We start from the raw sequence: 17,180 nt of genomic DNA, 5'->3' as shown, positions 1-17,180 counted from the left end.
TCAGAAAAAAATTTCTCTACTTTTTAAATTCGGACTCTTTTGAATGTTTAAAAATAACGAAGGAGATTTACCTTAATTTATTCTTTAACTGCGTCAGCTCCCGTGTGAGCTCCTCGTGAGATTCTATCATGTCGTCCATGTCTCTCTGCGCTTTCCGTTTCATGGTCTTATGCCTACTGATCTCCTCCTCTGCCTCGTCTAATTGTCTCTTCAACGTCTTCATCCTGGTGTTAACCTTTTCCGCCTGCTCCTTGTATTGATCGGAATTTCGTCTTTCCTCCTCCAGTTGCAAGCTCAGGTCCTTCAGTTTCTTCTCTAGTTTACGATTGATTTTCTGCTGGGCGAATCTTTCCTTGGCTTCGATCTCGAGCTGTTCATCCAAGCTATTGATCTTCGATTCAAGCTGCTGTATCGTGGCCTTAGTCTTGGCACGTTGTGCGGTTTCTAGCTCGGTTAGCTTGGCCTTCAATTCCTTATTCTGTCTCTCCAGTAACGTCTTGTGTGACTCCAACTTTTGTGTGGTGGAACGTTCGGTGGCGAGGTCCGTTGTCAGTTGCTCAATCATGATCTGACCCTTTCTGGCACGATCCATCACGATCTCAGCGTTCGACTGCTCTTCCTCCAATTCCTCCTCCAGAGTGGCGATTCTCGCTTCTAGTCTACGTTTCTCGTCCAACATCAGAGTGCCTTTGTTAGCATTGTTGTTGACCTCCTCCTGTAGCTCATCTCGCTCATTTTCAGCAGTTCTTCTGGCACGTTCGCTACTAGCAAAGTCTTCGGTCAACTGCATCAGATCTGCTTCCAGGCTCTTAACCTTTCTCTCGTTTTCCTTGGACGCAGCCGCCAATTCGTCTCTAGCGGCTCTGGCTTCTTCGGTCTCTCTGGTGCAATCCTTGATCTGCGCTTGCAGTTTTTTCAATTGCTTGAGCGCGTCCTCCTTTACCTTATTATGCATCTCCAACTGTTGTTCAATGTCCTTGTAATCCGCTTCCATCTTCTTGCGCTGCGCGATAGCCGCGGCGCGTTGTTTTCTCTCGTCCTCAAGCTCCGCTTCAAAGTCACGCAACTGCTTCACAAGTCCTCTGCGTTTCTCTTCGGCTTGTTCCTCCTTGGTCTGTAGATCGCGCTCGAACTGAGCGCGCAACGCTTGCATGTTTACTTCCAGCCGCAGCTTGGCGTCCTCCGTGAATTGTAACTCGTCCTCCAGCTCCTCCACCTGCGATTTCTGTTCAGCCAGTTGCGACTCAAGTGCACGTTTCGCCTTCTCCAACTCGTGGACGTTCTTGTCGGCAGTACCCTGATTATTAACCAACTCGTCCAACTCAGACTGCAGTCCTCTGCGACCTCGCTCCAATTCTTCGACTTTTTCGCTAAGCTCATCCAATTCGCGAGTTAACGACAATACTCTAGTTTCCATCGCGCGCGCCTCTCGTTCTGCGACGTCCCGTTGTTCCGCGTACTGCACGGACACGGCCTTTTCTTCGGCCAACACCTTGTCGAAATTCTTTTGCTTCTTCTCCAGCTCGAGTACTTTCGCTCGTTGCGCCTCGAGCTCGATAATGCTGTCTTCCAGTTCTGCCTGGATTTTCTTCTTTGACTTGTCTAGCTTGTCGTTGGCCGCTTGTAATTCCTCGACCTGTCTCTGAAGAGCCTCAATGTCTTTCGTGCAACGTTTTCTAGCCTCTTCAAGTGCAACAGCTGCTTCCGCTTCCTCATCGGCGCGTTTTTTCGCTTCAGCCAACTGTATATTCAGACCTAATACTTGCTTGTCCAAGGCACGTTTCGCCTCCTCTTCCTCTTCGAGCTGATCGCGAAGGCTCTCCTTCTCGCTTTCCAGTGCACGTAGCTTCGAACTGAGAGCCAGTTTCTGTCGGGTCTCTTCCTCCAGCCGCTGCTGAAGTTCAGTAAACTGCGACTCACAAGTGGCTGACGCCTTGAGCGCCGCGGATGCTTTCAGCTCGGCGGTTTCAAGTTGCTGCATCACGCTTTCCGCTTCTTGTTGCAGTTTCGTCACTTTCTCGGCCAATTCCTGTTTGTTCCTCTCCACTTCGGCCAGTTTCGCATTTATCTCCACCAGTTGTTGCTCCGCCTGCTTACGACGACGATCGGATTCCTGTCTACTCGCACTGACCGATCTCAATTCCGTCGCCAGGTCGGCGTTCTCGGCTTCCAGAGTGCCCTTCGCTTTTTCCAGAGCTGCTTTCGTCTTTTTCAACGCGTCCATCTGTTCGTTCAACGCAGTTAGTTCTTGCGTGTGCTTGTGACGCATGTCAGCGAGCGTGGCTTCATGCAGCGAGGTTTCCTCCTCCAGATTCTTCTTCAGTGTCGCGAGTTCTTGCTCTCGTTTACTTCTCAATTCCTGTTGGGCCGCCGTGGTGTCCAGAGAATCTAGCAATTCGTTCTTCAATGCTTCCAATTCCTCGTTCAAGTCACGTCTCAGTTTTTCCGCTTTACCTCTAGCCGCCTTTTCGGCTTCCAAGTCTTCCTGCAGCTCGGCTAATTGTGACTCCAATTCTCTGAGAGCCTTCTGAGCTTGAGCCTTAGCGGCGCCCTCTTCGTCCATTTTCGCCATAACCTGATTGAGTTCTTCCTCGCGCTTGCCAAGTTGAAGTTGCAATTCTTCGACTTGCGTTTTCCTCTCAGCCAACTGTTCTTTCAAATCTGAGACTTCAGTCTCGACCTTCCGCTTAGACCTATCCACCTCCTGACGTTGCTGATGATCTTTGAGAAGTCTCTCTTCGAGATCGGCGATTGTCGCTTCATGCTTGGCTTTCAATTTTGAAAGATGTTTCGCTTTCTCCTCTTCCTCCGCCAAAGTTTGTGAGAGATCATTGGCTCGTTCCTCGAGCATCTTTTTCTCTTTCAGCAATTTCTGATTAGTGTCGTCCGAAAGAGCGAGATCTTCTTCTAACTTCTTGATCTTTGCATCGCATTGGACCTTCTCCAGTTGAAGTTTTTGCCTAGCAGCTTCTTCCTCCTCCAATTGCTCCTCCAAATCACTGATATTCAACTGTAATTTCTTTTTCTCTTGATTCAAACCGGCGCATCGGTCTTCCTCTTCTTCAATACGCGCTTCCAGATCGTGTAAGACTTCCTCAAGTTCTTGCTTTCTTGCGGCTAACCTCACTCTCATCTCTTCGGCCTCCGCACAGAGCTCGACTTCTGCTTGTAATTGTTCCGCCAACATAGTTTTTTCCTCGATGGCCTGCTGATATTTACGTTCGTACTCTTGAGCCGAGTGTAACTGCAGCTCCAGTTTATCGCGCACTTGTTTCAGCTCGTCCTCCTTTTGCGTGAGCTTCTCCTCTTGTTTCGTAACCTCTAGCAGAGGCTTCACTTTGGTGTAAAGCCTCCACCATTGCCAATTGCGCAACTTCAAGTAAGCCGCACAATTTCTTTGAATAATACGAATTGCATTCAATTGTTGCAGACGCTTCTGATAATTACGTCTGGCTAGGAAACCGCGACAAAAGGCTTGGAAGTTAACGATTATGTCCGTGATCTTGTAATCTCTCTCTTCTTCTAAGTGAGCCAACACACCGGCACGGAAGAAAATCTTGGATTGTCCAACACGATAAAGATTCGGATCCAATTCTAAAGCTTGAATCTGTAACGAAAAAATATGAGATTTAGCAATATGTTCCCTACTGGCATCTAATACGAGAGAGAGAGAGAGAGAGAGAGAGAGAGAGAGAGATATGTGCAATTATAAAGATATATAATCCCTCTTTTATTAATTATATACAAATTATATAATTACCATCTTTTCGCAAGCTTTCTTGCCGTCCATAAAACCCTTTGGAATGGCGTTCGGAGTAAGTAGCTCATAACGCTGTCTGAACTCTTGGAACGGAATTCTGTTGGGAAAACCTTGCCGGCAAATACGAATGCCTTCCAACACTCCGTTACATCGCAGTTGATCCAACACCAGCGGCGCGTCGATCTTACCGGCTCTCTTCTCGTGATTCGGTATGATACACCGGACAAAATTTGGATTCGTGTTTCGCAGCGTCACCATTAGTTTGGCTAACTGTTCTTTGTACAACTGCGAAACCGTTCTAAACATGCCTTTCCTGGTTCTCGCACCGAACTGGGTGTCTGTGAGCGCCTGTTGCGCCATGCCCACGATTTCTGCGTCTTTCCAAATGTGGCACACGAACGGATCCTGTGAAGCTTGCAGTAGACTTACAACGTTCTCGTTCAACGGATCCATGTTCTTCATTAGCCATTTGGCGGCGGAATAGTCCACCTTTCCGGCATAGTGAATGATGGCGAAGTCGGCCACACCGCGGAAGTCGGTCTTCATGAACTTCGGATGCACGCTGTGCGCGCCTACCAGCTTCTCCACGAACGTCTTGTCTGTGGCCTTGGGGAACCAGCACTCCTCGTCCAATAGTGCCATTATGCCCATAGGTTTGTCAATCAGGTCGATCGTAGGTTGTAGATCAAGCCCAAAATCAATGAACTTCCACTCGATGCCTTCTCGCTGATACTCCTCCTGCTCAAGAATGAACATCGTATGGTTGAACAACTGCTGCAGCTTCTCGTTCGTGTAATTAATGCAGAGCTGCTCGAAAGAGTTCAATTCGAATATCTCGAAACCAGCCATGTCCAGGATACCGATAAAGCTGGCACCTTGTCGCTTCGTTCTATCCAGCGATCTGTTGATTCTGTTCACTAGCCAGCGGAACATTCTCTCGTAACATGCCTTTGATATCGCTTCCACGGCAAACTCCACCTGCTCCTTCGTTTGCGCTTTCGTCACGAAGTCGCGACCGACCTTGATGCGCGGCTTCAAGAAGGCCTTTGTCATTTCGGTCACGCTTAGACCTAGCAGATGCGAGATCTTTTGGGCCACCGTATTGTCCGGTAGAGTCGCTTGATCGGAATTACGTTCTTGGCGGAACTGCATCGAGCCGAACAGCATAACGGCGGAAACAATACGAAAGATGGATGAGAAATCCTCATTAGTCATACCCATTATATGCATCGATTTCACAGTGGAGAAAAATTCGGCAGAATCGTCGACACCGGGCACCGGTAAGGCTCCATTCGACAAGAAAGGATAGTGCTTCGGATCTTCCAGTATAAATTCCTCTGAAACGGCGGACGTCGCAGTTAGAGACATCGAATGCATAAATAATCTAACGAGATCCGTAGGACACGCTATGACTTACTTTTCTGCTCCGGCGAGGCGCCTGCCAGCAGCTGGTAAAATATGTGGAAGGTCCTTTCATCTTTCGCTTGCCGAATAGCTCTCGACTTTTCCAAAAGGTATGTCTCGATGTTTGCGCCGGCTATGTAACCGGATGCGTCGAAATTTATTCTGATAAATTTACCCTGCAACACATTCGTCACATATTACTATAATAATAGTAATAGGTCTGTTCTTTTCAGCTACACTGTTGTACTGGTGCAATAAGTTAGAATGAGAAATATATTTTATTTCACTTTAGCTTATTGCACCAGTGCAGCTGAAAAGAACAGATCGTATATAAAGTGATAAAAAAAAGTGTCAAAAAGAAGTATATAAAGTAAATCTCTACTTAATAAAGAGTCGTCGATTTCACTTACAAAGCGAGACGAGTTGTCATTCTTCACGGTCTTTGCATTACCAAATGCTTCCAAAATTGGATTTGCCTGGAGAAGTTGTTGCTCGAGCTCTCCCTATGATAAAACAATTTCAACAATTAATAAAGAACACTGTCAGACATATTTATCTTTCGACATAGATTATGAAAATGTGGTATTAAGCAATAAAGTAAATGATTTGTCGCGTACGTTAAGGAATAATGCGATGATGTAAGAAAACTTGTTTTCTCCGATACAAAGCGGATGATATCAACAAACCCAATTCTTTCGGATTTCTCCAAAAAGAAATATTTAAATACTAAAAAAATATTATGTTATGGCACAAACACAACAAAAATTATTGACACACGCAAGTGTTTAAGCAACAAGTGCTCAATATGATAATTTTGGATAGTTTAAAAACATCAAAAACATTAAAATTATTAGTTATAATTTTTTAAATAAATATATAAAATATTATGTTATTAAAATGTTACAAAATAAATATTAAACTATAATATCAATAAAATACGCTTTAAAATATCAAATGGAACATAAAATATAATTAATAAATGGAACATAAATATTTTGCAGGAAATATAGAAGTGTAACGTTGATTTTGACATCGTACAGGTGCGGCAGCGCAAATAAAAAAACAGCGATATATTATAATAATGGCATAATAATTACTATTTAAAAATAGGTATCTAAGACGTAAAAGCATAAAAGAGACATCGAAGCATAACTGGTTGTTTTGTAATACCCGTCATTTAAATGCGGAAACATAAACTAATTCGGTCCGTCCATCTCGAGGGAACGTAATTTGCGTGAAAACTTTCGTCCAAAAGGGTTTTCTATAGCAAACTGCTCTTATGCAAAAGCTATAAAGAACAAGCGCGATTGTGTTAGTAAAAGAAACGTTTATGGCACGAACGTAGAACATTCGTCTTTTTCTATTTCCGAGTGTCAGAATGTTACTTAGAAATTTTTAATGACCTCCTCCGTCGAAATTATAAATCTACATACAGACGTGATAACGAAATTTTTCACGCATCCCTAGCTCAGCATCGTACAACAACGCATTATGATTATAAAGCGTGTATTTTGCAAATGTCAAGCGTATCAAAGATCGATCTCTAACTTTCGCGGCTTGTTAAACTGCGGCTTCTCGAAGGGGGTTGGGGGTTGAAAAGGAAACAACGAATGACAATCGACGACAAAGCAGGTTAAAGAGGGGAAAAGAACACTTATCACGACACCACACCAGTGTTAGTCCTGTTTCCTCCCACTTTCTTTCTCCTTTTTTCACGTTAATTACCGCAAACTTTTCCGTGACATTCCCAGATCCCTGGATCCGCAAGCAGCAGGAAAGAAAAAGGCAAAGGGGAATATCTGTTAGTCACGAGAACAATGAGGCGTAAACATTTTATGACGATTTGTCTTTCTCAGGTCGGCTTAACAATGCGAAAAATTCTAAAGTAATATCTACGCGCGGGAGACGCCTGCGTTATCTCATTATCATATTCATTGTCATGTACCCACAAAATTAAGCGCAAAACTCGTCTATAAGGTATAATGCAAATTTTTTATCTTCTCGGGAATATATCGCAACTTAATGCTGAACACGCGTATCATGCTTTCTCGAAAATGACGCTTCCTTCGTGTTTTACATAAATTTATTGCAGTAATAAATTCCAGATATAAATATCAGATAGATATTACTGTTTGTATGTTTAAACAAAAAATGATTCATAATTATATGACTCACACATGTAAAAATGTTAACCTATGTAATTACATAAATAATTATGTAAATATAATTCGATTATTATACATTCTTTCATCACGATCGTTCTTAAGATTGCAATGTTCTTCCTTTCACGCAACGATATATCCAGATATTTCTCTCTCTCTCTCTCTCTCTCTCTCTCTCTCTCTCTCTCTCTCTCTCTCTCTCGATACATGCGCCAATGAATACGATTTGGAAATCAAAAGCGTCTGTTAGTAATGGGAGGGCAAGCAGGAAAATAATGCGAGAACTCCGAACCGCAGGCGTCATTAGTCGCCTGTGCCGGGCCTCTGTTTTTTTCGTTGACTTACTATGATTAATGCCGGGCTCGGAGTCTAGGTGGGCGGCCGCCAAAAGTCAGCACCGAAAATAAAAGAATTTTCTGCATTAGATCAGAATCGACTATGGGCTCTCAAATTGCGCGTTTCATCCTTGGTCCGTGCGATTCTTTTACATTTGTGCACTCGACGACAGAAGGACCGACCGACCAATGGTCGAACCAAGTGTACGCACACAAGTACAAACGAATTTTAACCCGCGATGAAAACATAGCGAACCGATATTTACTATTATCCAGTTTTGTTTTGATTTGAATGAAATGCATTAGCTGCCAGATTTATATTAGACGCACATTTCACTTTCGGTGCAAATAGCGAGTATTTAATAGTTGAGAGATTATTTTTTATTCCTTTACGTATAATTTTTGATAAAGTTGAGATTGGTTTCGTGTCACTTATTACCAAAAATGCGAAAGTAGATAACACTAAATATCGAAGAGATATCCGATCAATTGATTTCACATAAATTTCATTTTAATTGAAATTCGATTTGGAGCTTAATTGCCAATTTATTTACGACATCTCGTATACTCGGGAGACACAGACAGTCCGCCCCGATCGCGTTTAAAACATTCGTAATGACGAGTCGACGGAACAAGCGAGCTCATTTGCTCTTGTGCATGCGAAACGATCAGGAATGTGCTGGCTGTGAACAAAAGTAAGACGATAATGCAGCCGATGCGATAGCATGCAGTCGTACCGTAGGCGAGTGTTCTCGTTTTACAGAGAGACTCCTTTTTACACATACACTTTTATGTATAAATGTGCCGTGCAATCGACGGTCAAGAAGGACGGTTAAGAAGAAATCTGATACGCCGAGGAAGGTCAGATCTTCTTGAGATTTGTGCGTGCACGACCGAGTTCAACGAGACGTGTAATTCTTAATGGGCGACTTTAGTAAATCTGCTTAATATCGGTATCGTCAAAAGACTAACCAAATATGGTTTAAATCAGGATACAATGAATCTCACTAATAAGTCATCTCACCGAACTCGAGTGAGTTTCATTGACATCCGTTAACTTGAATTTTTATATCGTTTGTTTTTTTTTTAATTCTAAAAATGGAAGATTTGTATTGACAGAAATATTTGAATAGCCTATGAGGAGCTAAGCACGGATGCTTAGTGCCATTAGATATTAATACTACTTTAATAATATTAATATGATAGTGGGAGGATAATATGTCCAGCATATCAAACACACGTATCGAAATTTTCTCGATCATCGTACGCGAATCAACCTTCCACACTTAGACCGATCCTTGAGTCCCAAACTTTATATATATTTATATTCTCAAAACCCCCAATTAAACCGATGACTCAAATAGATTCATTTTATATGTTGCGAAAAAACTGCCTCCACCAGAACCTCCTTATAATCCATTCAAATATTTCTGTTAGTTATTCAAGGAACTTTCTATAATTTCGATTTGTATTGATACCTTTTTTTCCTTTAATACATCAGAAGCCAAACGCGACAATTATAAATTACTCCAAAATTAGAAATCGTCATTAAAATTTTATGCTAGAAAAGATTTGCTCGAAATTTACATGAGAATAAGATTACCTATTACCGACTATATTCCACATGTTAATTATTTACTACGACTTTACTTCGATCTATACCAGAACTTATTATGCAAAGTATTAGATACGTGCCATGTACAAAGTGTCCTACGAATCACGACTCTAATTCTAATAATGTATTTCTCGAGTAATTTGAAATCGATTTCTTTTAGCAAAAATATCGAGGGATACTATCATTTTTCCCCGTCTTTCGTAACTCGTATACAGGTGCCTCGAAATTTTTGGAAATAAAACAAAAATTCGGTGGAAAATCCGTCATTAAAATTGAAGTCGCAAATTGTAGAACAGGCTCTATATGTGTACTCTTATTACATATCTACATGCTGTATATACATATGTGCCGTGACAAAAATCGGGCAGATAACTCGAGAATTAATCGCGTCGACTGAGAAACGCAATCGCGACAAACCACGATAATAACAATCAATCATAGAGTGTTGCAACGGAATTCATTTATTTCTATCACATTTCTCTCCCACTTGTGGATATTAAAATCTAAAGTGACGATTATTAAACGACAAAAATGCAAAGATTGCGAGAAATAAGAGTTTATTCAATCGGCCCCTCCGATTTTTCGAGTCATCAGGTCATTTCCGCCATTTCTTCATAATTTTAATTTCTTTCCGATATGTCTTTTTCCCATCGTCTAACCTGATGTGCTTAGATCCTATGCTTGCGGGATGAGTCACACGCGAGCAAGTCGGCTCGCGTGACTCAAGAGAATCAGAAAGAGTCTCGGTCCGATAAGTGGATCATTTGTCTGGAAAAGGAGAGGTCCTTCAGAGAGCACGATGCACACGTCTCTCTCTCTCTCTCTCTCTCTCTCTCTCTCTTTCTTCTTCTTCCTCTCCCTGGCTTGAAACTATCGCGAATGTACGCGACGCAATACAAATCGATTGGGCTTAATCAGCGTATAAACAAGCGTCCATCGTAGAGTCGTAACGCGAGTGCGACTTATGGTAATCGAAAATGTGTTAAGGCTCTTTCGCAGTAACCTTCTGTCAAGTAGAAGGGGGAGTCGCGAATCCTCGAAAGGAGTAATGGTCTCCTTTGCAGAACGTTCTCTGCAATGTCCTCCCTTCTCTTCCGTTTTCGGCCTTTCCAGATGTGTGGGGGAGAAGCGAGATTGTTCATCTGTACGCACTCGGAACTCAAACGAAGTAGATGAGAACTCTCTGAACCATCATGTATTCCCGAAACTATTCCGTGGGTATTACCATAAGTACCGCCACTTATTAACGCGAACCCTCACCGTGTATCATCTCTCTAATGGTCTCGCGAGGGACTAAATTACATTATTTACATTCAACATATGGTCCCTGTTGTTTCTTCTTAAAATTTTATCTGATTCATGGCCGCTAAAATTAACCGCGTGACTTATAAAGTTTACGTACGTGGTTACAAAGGCTCGTAATGGTCAGAACGCGAAGAGAAGAAGCCTGGAAAGTGGATGAGCGTTACCATCTGAAAGTTTTCTCCACATTTTTTCCCCAAGTTCTGCGTTTCCTTTTATCCAAACTTCTGCGCAATTTGTGATTCGCAAAAAATGGCACGTTTTTTCGATTTATTAATAACGTTGCGCTTCGCGCGATGCTTTGGATTATACTCTTCGAGTATCCCAGCGAAACGCGCGAGAACAAAGAAGCCACTGTACACAAACCTGTACTACAGAGGCTCTCAAACCAATCTCGCGTTTTCTCCTCGACAAATATTTAAAAAAATTATTACATCTCTTTTCCATCCAAAAATACTTTAAATGAGTTTCGCGTATCTTGTGCGGTTCCTTGTCATAGATTAAGAAGAAATTCCTTTTAAAACGAATATGGAATTTGTGGTCACACTGGTGAACTGTGATAAGGACAATGTCGATATCGAGGTTTCGTTTCCGGCGACGGAAGCGAGCAAAAGCAGTAACGAGGTTTCCTGAGTTTCGGGAAAATGGACGCAATTGTAGTGAACGCGACGACTTTATTAGGTAAGATTTTGACCTTTGTAGCGGTAATAGTTTGTATGCTCATTAAGCAAGTACGATTATGTAGTTAAATTTATAGTGCCACGTACAGCTATTCGACTTTACAAATTTTTTACATAGCTTTTTGGATATAGAAGTGAATACTACAAAAATTTACAACTGTACTGCGTGTTTAAAAAAAAATTGTAGTGTTCTTCTATTAAAATATCTTTTCAACGTAATTCGTAGAATAATAACACGCATAATGTAGTTTTAGAATTTCGGTAGAATTTGCCACACATACCGGTCAACGCTAATCCAGGATATAGACAACTTATCCAGGGTATAACTTCATCTTTTTTATAAATATTATAAAAAATATAAAATAAATCCATAAGCTAAAATTGCTCGATATATCAATGGTCAAAATGCAATATTACCTTCCGCAAAGCACTCGCGATATATCACGAAGATTCCACTTTCTAATAGATCTGAGATATCACGTATCTCCGGAGACGAAGTCGCTCGTGAGCTTTAGGAAACTGTCGAGTAACAGAGAGGAAAGTATTCGCGTTTACGAGGTTTACAAGGAACGAGATTTCCTCCGGAGTGTATCGAGAGGTTAAATGGCTTGTATAAACCGCGGCGGCGGCTCAATTCATCGCGGACGCGTGTCTTCGTCGAGCGAGCGCGTGCGTGAAATACAATGGATTCACCGTGGCGGAAACCGCCAGCCGAGCCTAATCGACGAGCGTGCTGACTTACCGCGTTCGACTTGGGTTTCGAGGCGGCCACATAGGCCAAGTACTGAATCACTTTCTTCGTGTTCTCGGTCTTGCCAGCGCCGGACTCACCGGTGCAGAGAATCGACTGGTCCTCGCGATCTGCAATGAGCACAGAATATTAGCAATCGTGATTTACTGCAATGGTTTATAGACTGTAGCATTTTAACATAATGAGATATTAACATTATATTCGCTATAGCAATTCGCTATATGACGTTAATATACCTATTCTTTCGGTATATTTAATCGTAACAGTAGATTTTGTAAAATGTTATCTTGGCATTTTACACGAAGCGTGTACAGCATATGTTAATTGCATTACCATACTTTAATTATTAGAGAACACAATATTCACGGATGAGCTCAGAGAGTTTTCATATTTTAAAACACCTTCACAAATGTACGTGTTATAATTTCTATGATCAAACCTGAAGAGAGATGTGCATGCTGGTCCTTTTTTTTTCTACCGTGACACACATATAGCATATTCAAATGTTCGAGGCAAGAAGACCTTTAAACGCCTTTAAACGCATCGACTTCGCACAACAACGAGTAGTATATCAGCTAATAGAAATTTCTAATTGCCTTTACCTTGCAGCATAGAGCGATAAGCCGTATCAGTAATGGCGAATACGTGCGGCGGCACTTCATGTCTCTTGATGCCTTTATACCTCTCCATGATCTTTTCTGTGTATATCGGCAATCTCTTGTAGGGGTTCACCACGACGCAGAAGAGGCCGGAGTACGTCTGTAACAAAACGGTTTCGATTATCGACTGTCACTGTGTGTGTCGGACACGTTCTCTATAATGTCAATATCAAGAGAAAAATCTACAAATGGTTAGGTTGACTAGCTTCTCGTCCAGACATTCCCCTGCCGCGTTATTCGCTAACAACTAATCATCGATCCGATAGCTTCACGTGTGCCTGCGCAATCGCATCATTCCGAGTGTTTTCTTCAGCAAATATTCGCATAGCGAGAATTCGCGCTCCTTGCACTATGACCTAATTGTTTCCGAAAGCATTGTTTCCGCCGGCACACTCTGATGGCCATTCCGAGAATTCTCTCGCGATAGCACGAGAAAGAAGCGGAGTATGAACGTGCCGTAAAGCTCGATGGAATGTCAGATCAATGACGTCACGTTCACCATGCCGGCAAGCAGGAGCGAGCGAGCGAGAGAGCGAAGTAAGAGAAAGAGATCGATAACACTTCTCGTTCGGCCGCTCTCCGCGTCTTCTACCGCCGCTCTCCTCCCTTTCTCGGCCGTTCGGTCGTTCTCTCGCATGTCGGCACACGTTTTCTCCGATACGCATGTGCATACGGGCCGTGGAGTGCTAACGCGGTGCGATCGGTAGTCCTGAAACCGAGAGACTTGACTCTCGCTCTATCCTCACGAAACGAGCCACCCGAGTCAGCCATTCCGAGGAGTTGAATCGAATTTATTCGAACGGTGGGACCGACTGTAAAAAAAAATGTCAAAAGTGACTCGATATTCGCTGATGTCGATACCTGTGATCGTACCTGCGAAAATATTCTGGCACGGTACGACCAAACTGATTTGGGTCCTCACCAAATACGAGAGTGAACTCTGTTTCGTCTGTGTGCTTTAAAGATCAAGTTACAGCTGGTCTCAATACTGAGTGCTTACATTCGCTCGCGTCCGTCGCTAAATCAGTTCAGCTCTTCCAAATCAGTTATTTCTTTCTCTTAGTTTCAGACGGATAATTGTAGGTATAATATAGAACACGTGGGTGGATTTCCAAGAGCGGAAGTATTTCGCTGTAACGCGAAAAGAGCGTTCTGTGCTGCGAGGTCAAGTTACAGCTGGTCTCAATAATGAACGCTTACATTTGCTCGCGTCCGTCGCTGAATTGTCTTTCAGGTTTCTCAAATCAGTTATTTCTTTCCCTTCGTCCCTCAAACGGATGATTGCAGGAGGTGCAATATGGAACACGTGGGCGGGTTTCCAGGAGCGGAAGTATTTGCTGTAACGCGAAAAGAGCGTTCTGCGCGTCATTGCTGCATGAGCTGCGTGCTCTCTGACAGGCAAATAAATGATGCGTCGCGTTTACAGCGAGACAGATAGACTCCTACGCTAATTAGCGAAGGGATGCTTAATCTCCAGTGCAATATCGAAGCGGAGCAAAGTTATTTAACCTTTTATCAGTGGGGAGCGCATGAAAGCGCACACGCGAGCGCGCCGTACGAAGCGCACGAACACAGTATCTCCAAAGACCTCTTTATAATTCGCGTCAGGATCCGGGACAGAATTCTACTTGCAATTTCTCGTATGCCGCATAATACCGGAAACATTCGAAACTTCAGACGCACACGCGAACGTCTGTAAATGTAATATCTTGGGCTAATAATACGAGCCAGTCGTAAGATATAGTTTTCGCGTAATTAATTTTTTCTTTCGGAAGGTTAATAACATCTTGCAAAAAAATTAATTACGCAAAAACTATATCCTACGATTAGGTTCTTACTGGCCCAAGACATCACATTTTAGTTTGATATTATACAAAGCCTCATTTCTAACGTTTGTCTGCAAATGTACTTTCGATACGTCTTGTTCTCGCAGGTAGAACTCCGTCGCGCACTCCGCCGAGAGTAAATTACCGTCGGCGTCGAAAGCGGGCTTAATTATGCGCATCGTGCGCGTATTACAGATAATTCTCACCTACGCGTGAGAGACGTGAATTATCGCTGTTTATACGCGTAAACGCTCAACATTGATATCGTTGCAACAGTTGCAGGCAATACAACTCGCGGTCCATCCATCCATCCATCCATCCATCCATCTACTTATCTATCCATACGATGACGGGAGAGACCGCGTAGGTGTCGTAAAAATGTACGCTCCTTGCCTCTTTATCTGCCCGCCATTAAACGCTGGCGCACGATGACGCGCGCTTAATTGCGCGAGTCCACTCGAATTATTCACATCGTCATTAGACCGCTGGACAATTACTCAGGGGGGTCATTTAGCCGCGCCTGCCTATCGGGTCCCAATCTGGACGCGTTCGCGGCCCCGGCCGGCATGTCCGCCGCATTTTTTCGACGTTATACCATCGTCGTGGTTCCTGTCGTCGTTCCGCGTGCTGCGCCCTTCGTGCGTATTTGTATACCTGCTTTCAAAGATACTTATTGAGTTAGTTTTCCTATAAGCAAAAAACAAATTGCAAATTTAGTTGCAAAATTAAATGCTAATTGCTACGTGTTCATTAAGTGCAGAAATTCAAAATAAAATGCTCGAAAACTTTGCAAAAATATTAATCACATTAAAAGATTTTCGTTATTACACGAGTATTTTGATGTGTGTAATGATGTGTGTAATATGTGACAACACCTAATTTATATATAATTTTTTAAATTTAAATATAACTTTCTTCTCGCGTACATGACGCGGCAAAGTGATGCTAATTTTGTACAATTGAGCGAGAGCTGCATTGAGAAACAAATGCTTTGTATTGCTTGGTGATGCTTGGTATGGTAAACTATAATAACATAGAGAAATAATTACTATAAATTATGGTCAAAAACTATCCTTTTTATTAAATTCCACTATAACGTTAATAACCTTATATGCAAATTACTACTACTATTTTCGTGTTAGAACAACCAAAAAATAACTGTAATTTTAGTTAGATTAACCTTTTTTTGTCGATGTAAGTGAACGTGAAGGTAACTTCCTGTACTGTGAATGCAATTTTTGCTAAACTGTTTGAACATCTAATATCAGATTTCAGCACTTTACTAGTAACTAATTAGCACTAAACTTTGCAATATAAATAAAAAATTGTTTTTCACTGATAAGAGACTAACTTAATCGGAATCTCTCAAAGGTCATCACAACGAATCATCTGCTTGAATTGCCTCCAAGAGCCATCAGAGAACTGCCTACAGCGTGATTCACACATTCGCTCTCGCTTTCCCCGGGTCTCTCGCGGACTTACTCGTGGCTTTACTCGCGTCACGCTTCGTGGAAGAAGCCACCCGGAACCGGTACCCAGAGTTTATTTATTCTCTACGCGGTGTAACTTCCACCGTTAATTCGACGTATACTTTTGCAACTTTCCCCATTACGGATCTCGTCGTGTCGACGAACCAAGTTTTCCCCCCGAGCCGACGTTTTTCGTGACTTACTCACGCGTGTCATCGAAAGGTGAGCACCGCCAAGGAGGTTTTCCCGATCTCGCGTAACTTTATACTTGCTCGCATGCGTTATCGAGAAGTAAACGCTTTGAGGAAAAACAACGAATGAAGAAATGCGCAGAATTTCCATCAGGCAAAATTAATTGCCGCTTGATTCATTCCGTTATTATTCCCTTGCGATTCAGCTTATTGAACGGAAAGAACAAAAGCCGCGGTTGCTTCGATTCATTTTAAATAAATTTGTAAGAACGACGCGCGTCGAAAGAGATCGAGCGACTTCCTTATGGTTCTATCGCGGCGTTTTGTCATCGCTGCAACGATGTGATTTATCGATAATGATGGGTATCATATAAGATGGGTCAAAATGTTTCGAATACGTCGCATTTCTACGCTGGATATTTCCACGGTGGCCTTAACATCACTTTATTTCCGTTACGTGACTTCATTATGTGGCTCATTCGTTTGAATGATCGATTTCAATGTACTAGGTGCGGTGTGCGATTCGTTTGCAACTTTGCAGTGTGTATTTTAGGAGCATATCACCTGATGAATGTGAGAATAAATTTCCAATGCATGGTGCATCGAATATCGCTAAGGTATACGTTGGAAGAATTAAAAAGAACACACACCAGTTATTCAAGGAACTGCACTACAGATCGTTCTTTGATCTGCCAATCGTATTTTTTATTAACTGTTCTAGTGTGTCATCGAGAAATGAGCACTTTGAGGAATCTTAACTAGGAATGTTTGATTCGTGTCATAGGAATGTATAATTTTCCTCCTTGACATCGTTAGGCGAAGTATCGCCTATGACTCGATCACGTTGAACAGAAATTTGAGCGACTCGCCCTATTTGCCGCGCGTGCAAAATCATTGAGTCTTGATCCTGACGCGTGAATTTGCGCACGTCGTGCGCTTTTCACGAAATTTTTTCGCGAACCGAGAGAAGAAGAGAGAGAGAGAGAGAGAGAGAGAGAGAGAGAGAGAGAGAGAGAGAGAGAGAGA

General features: G+C 42.5%; 1 protein-coding gene across 5 annotated transcripts in view; it reads right to left on the bottom strand.

Moving 5' to 3' along the window:
* The window catches only part of LOC116847096 (myosin heavy chain, non-muscle), a 34,231-nt gene that overhangs the window by 3,098 nt on the left and 13,953 nt on the right, over positions 1-17,180 (bottom strand). For 3 of the 5 annotated variants that reach the window (XR_004378661.1, XM_032821726.1, XM_032821723.1), the window contains exons 2-9: positions 12,612-12,768; positions 12,001-12,119; positions 7,672-7,695; positions 6,890-6,919; positions 5,575-5,667; positions 5,178-5,340; positions 3,761-5,097; positions 72-3,607 (exon numbers count right to left, since the gene is read on the bottom strand). Coding sequence is in view for 4 of the 5 variants with exons in the window: in XM_032821726.1 (XP_032677617.1) it covers positions 72-3,607; positions 3,761-5,097; positions 5,178-5,340; positions 5,575-5,667; positions 6,890-6,919; positions 7,672-7,695; positions 12,001-12,119; positions 12,612-12,768 (5,459 nt within the window). In the remaining variant the exon portion in view is untranslated. The remainder of the gene's footprint in view (positions 1-71; positions 3,608-3,760; positions 5,098-5,177; positions 5,341-5,574; positions 5,668-6,889; positions 6,920-7,671; positions 7,696-12,000; positions 12,120-12,611; positions 12,769-17,180) is intronic. The other 2 variants (XM_032821724.1, XM_032821725.1) reach the window with 2 other exon arrangements.

Source organism: Odontomachus brunneus, unplaced genomic scaffold, assembly GCF_010583005.1.
Source record: "Odontomachus brunneus isolate Ranch 3 - 2012 unplaced genomic scaffold, Obru_v1 Obru_scaffold_073, whole genome shotgun sequence".
In the NCBI taxonomy this organism is placed as follows: domain Eukaryota; kingdom Metazoa; phylum Arthropoda; class Insecta; order Hymenoptera; family Formicidae; genus Odontomachus; species Odontomachus brunneus.
The sequence above is the reverse complement of the archived record's forward strand: the minus strand, read 5'-3'. Positions and strand labels throughout refer to the sequence as shown.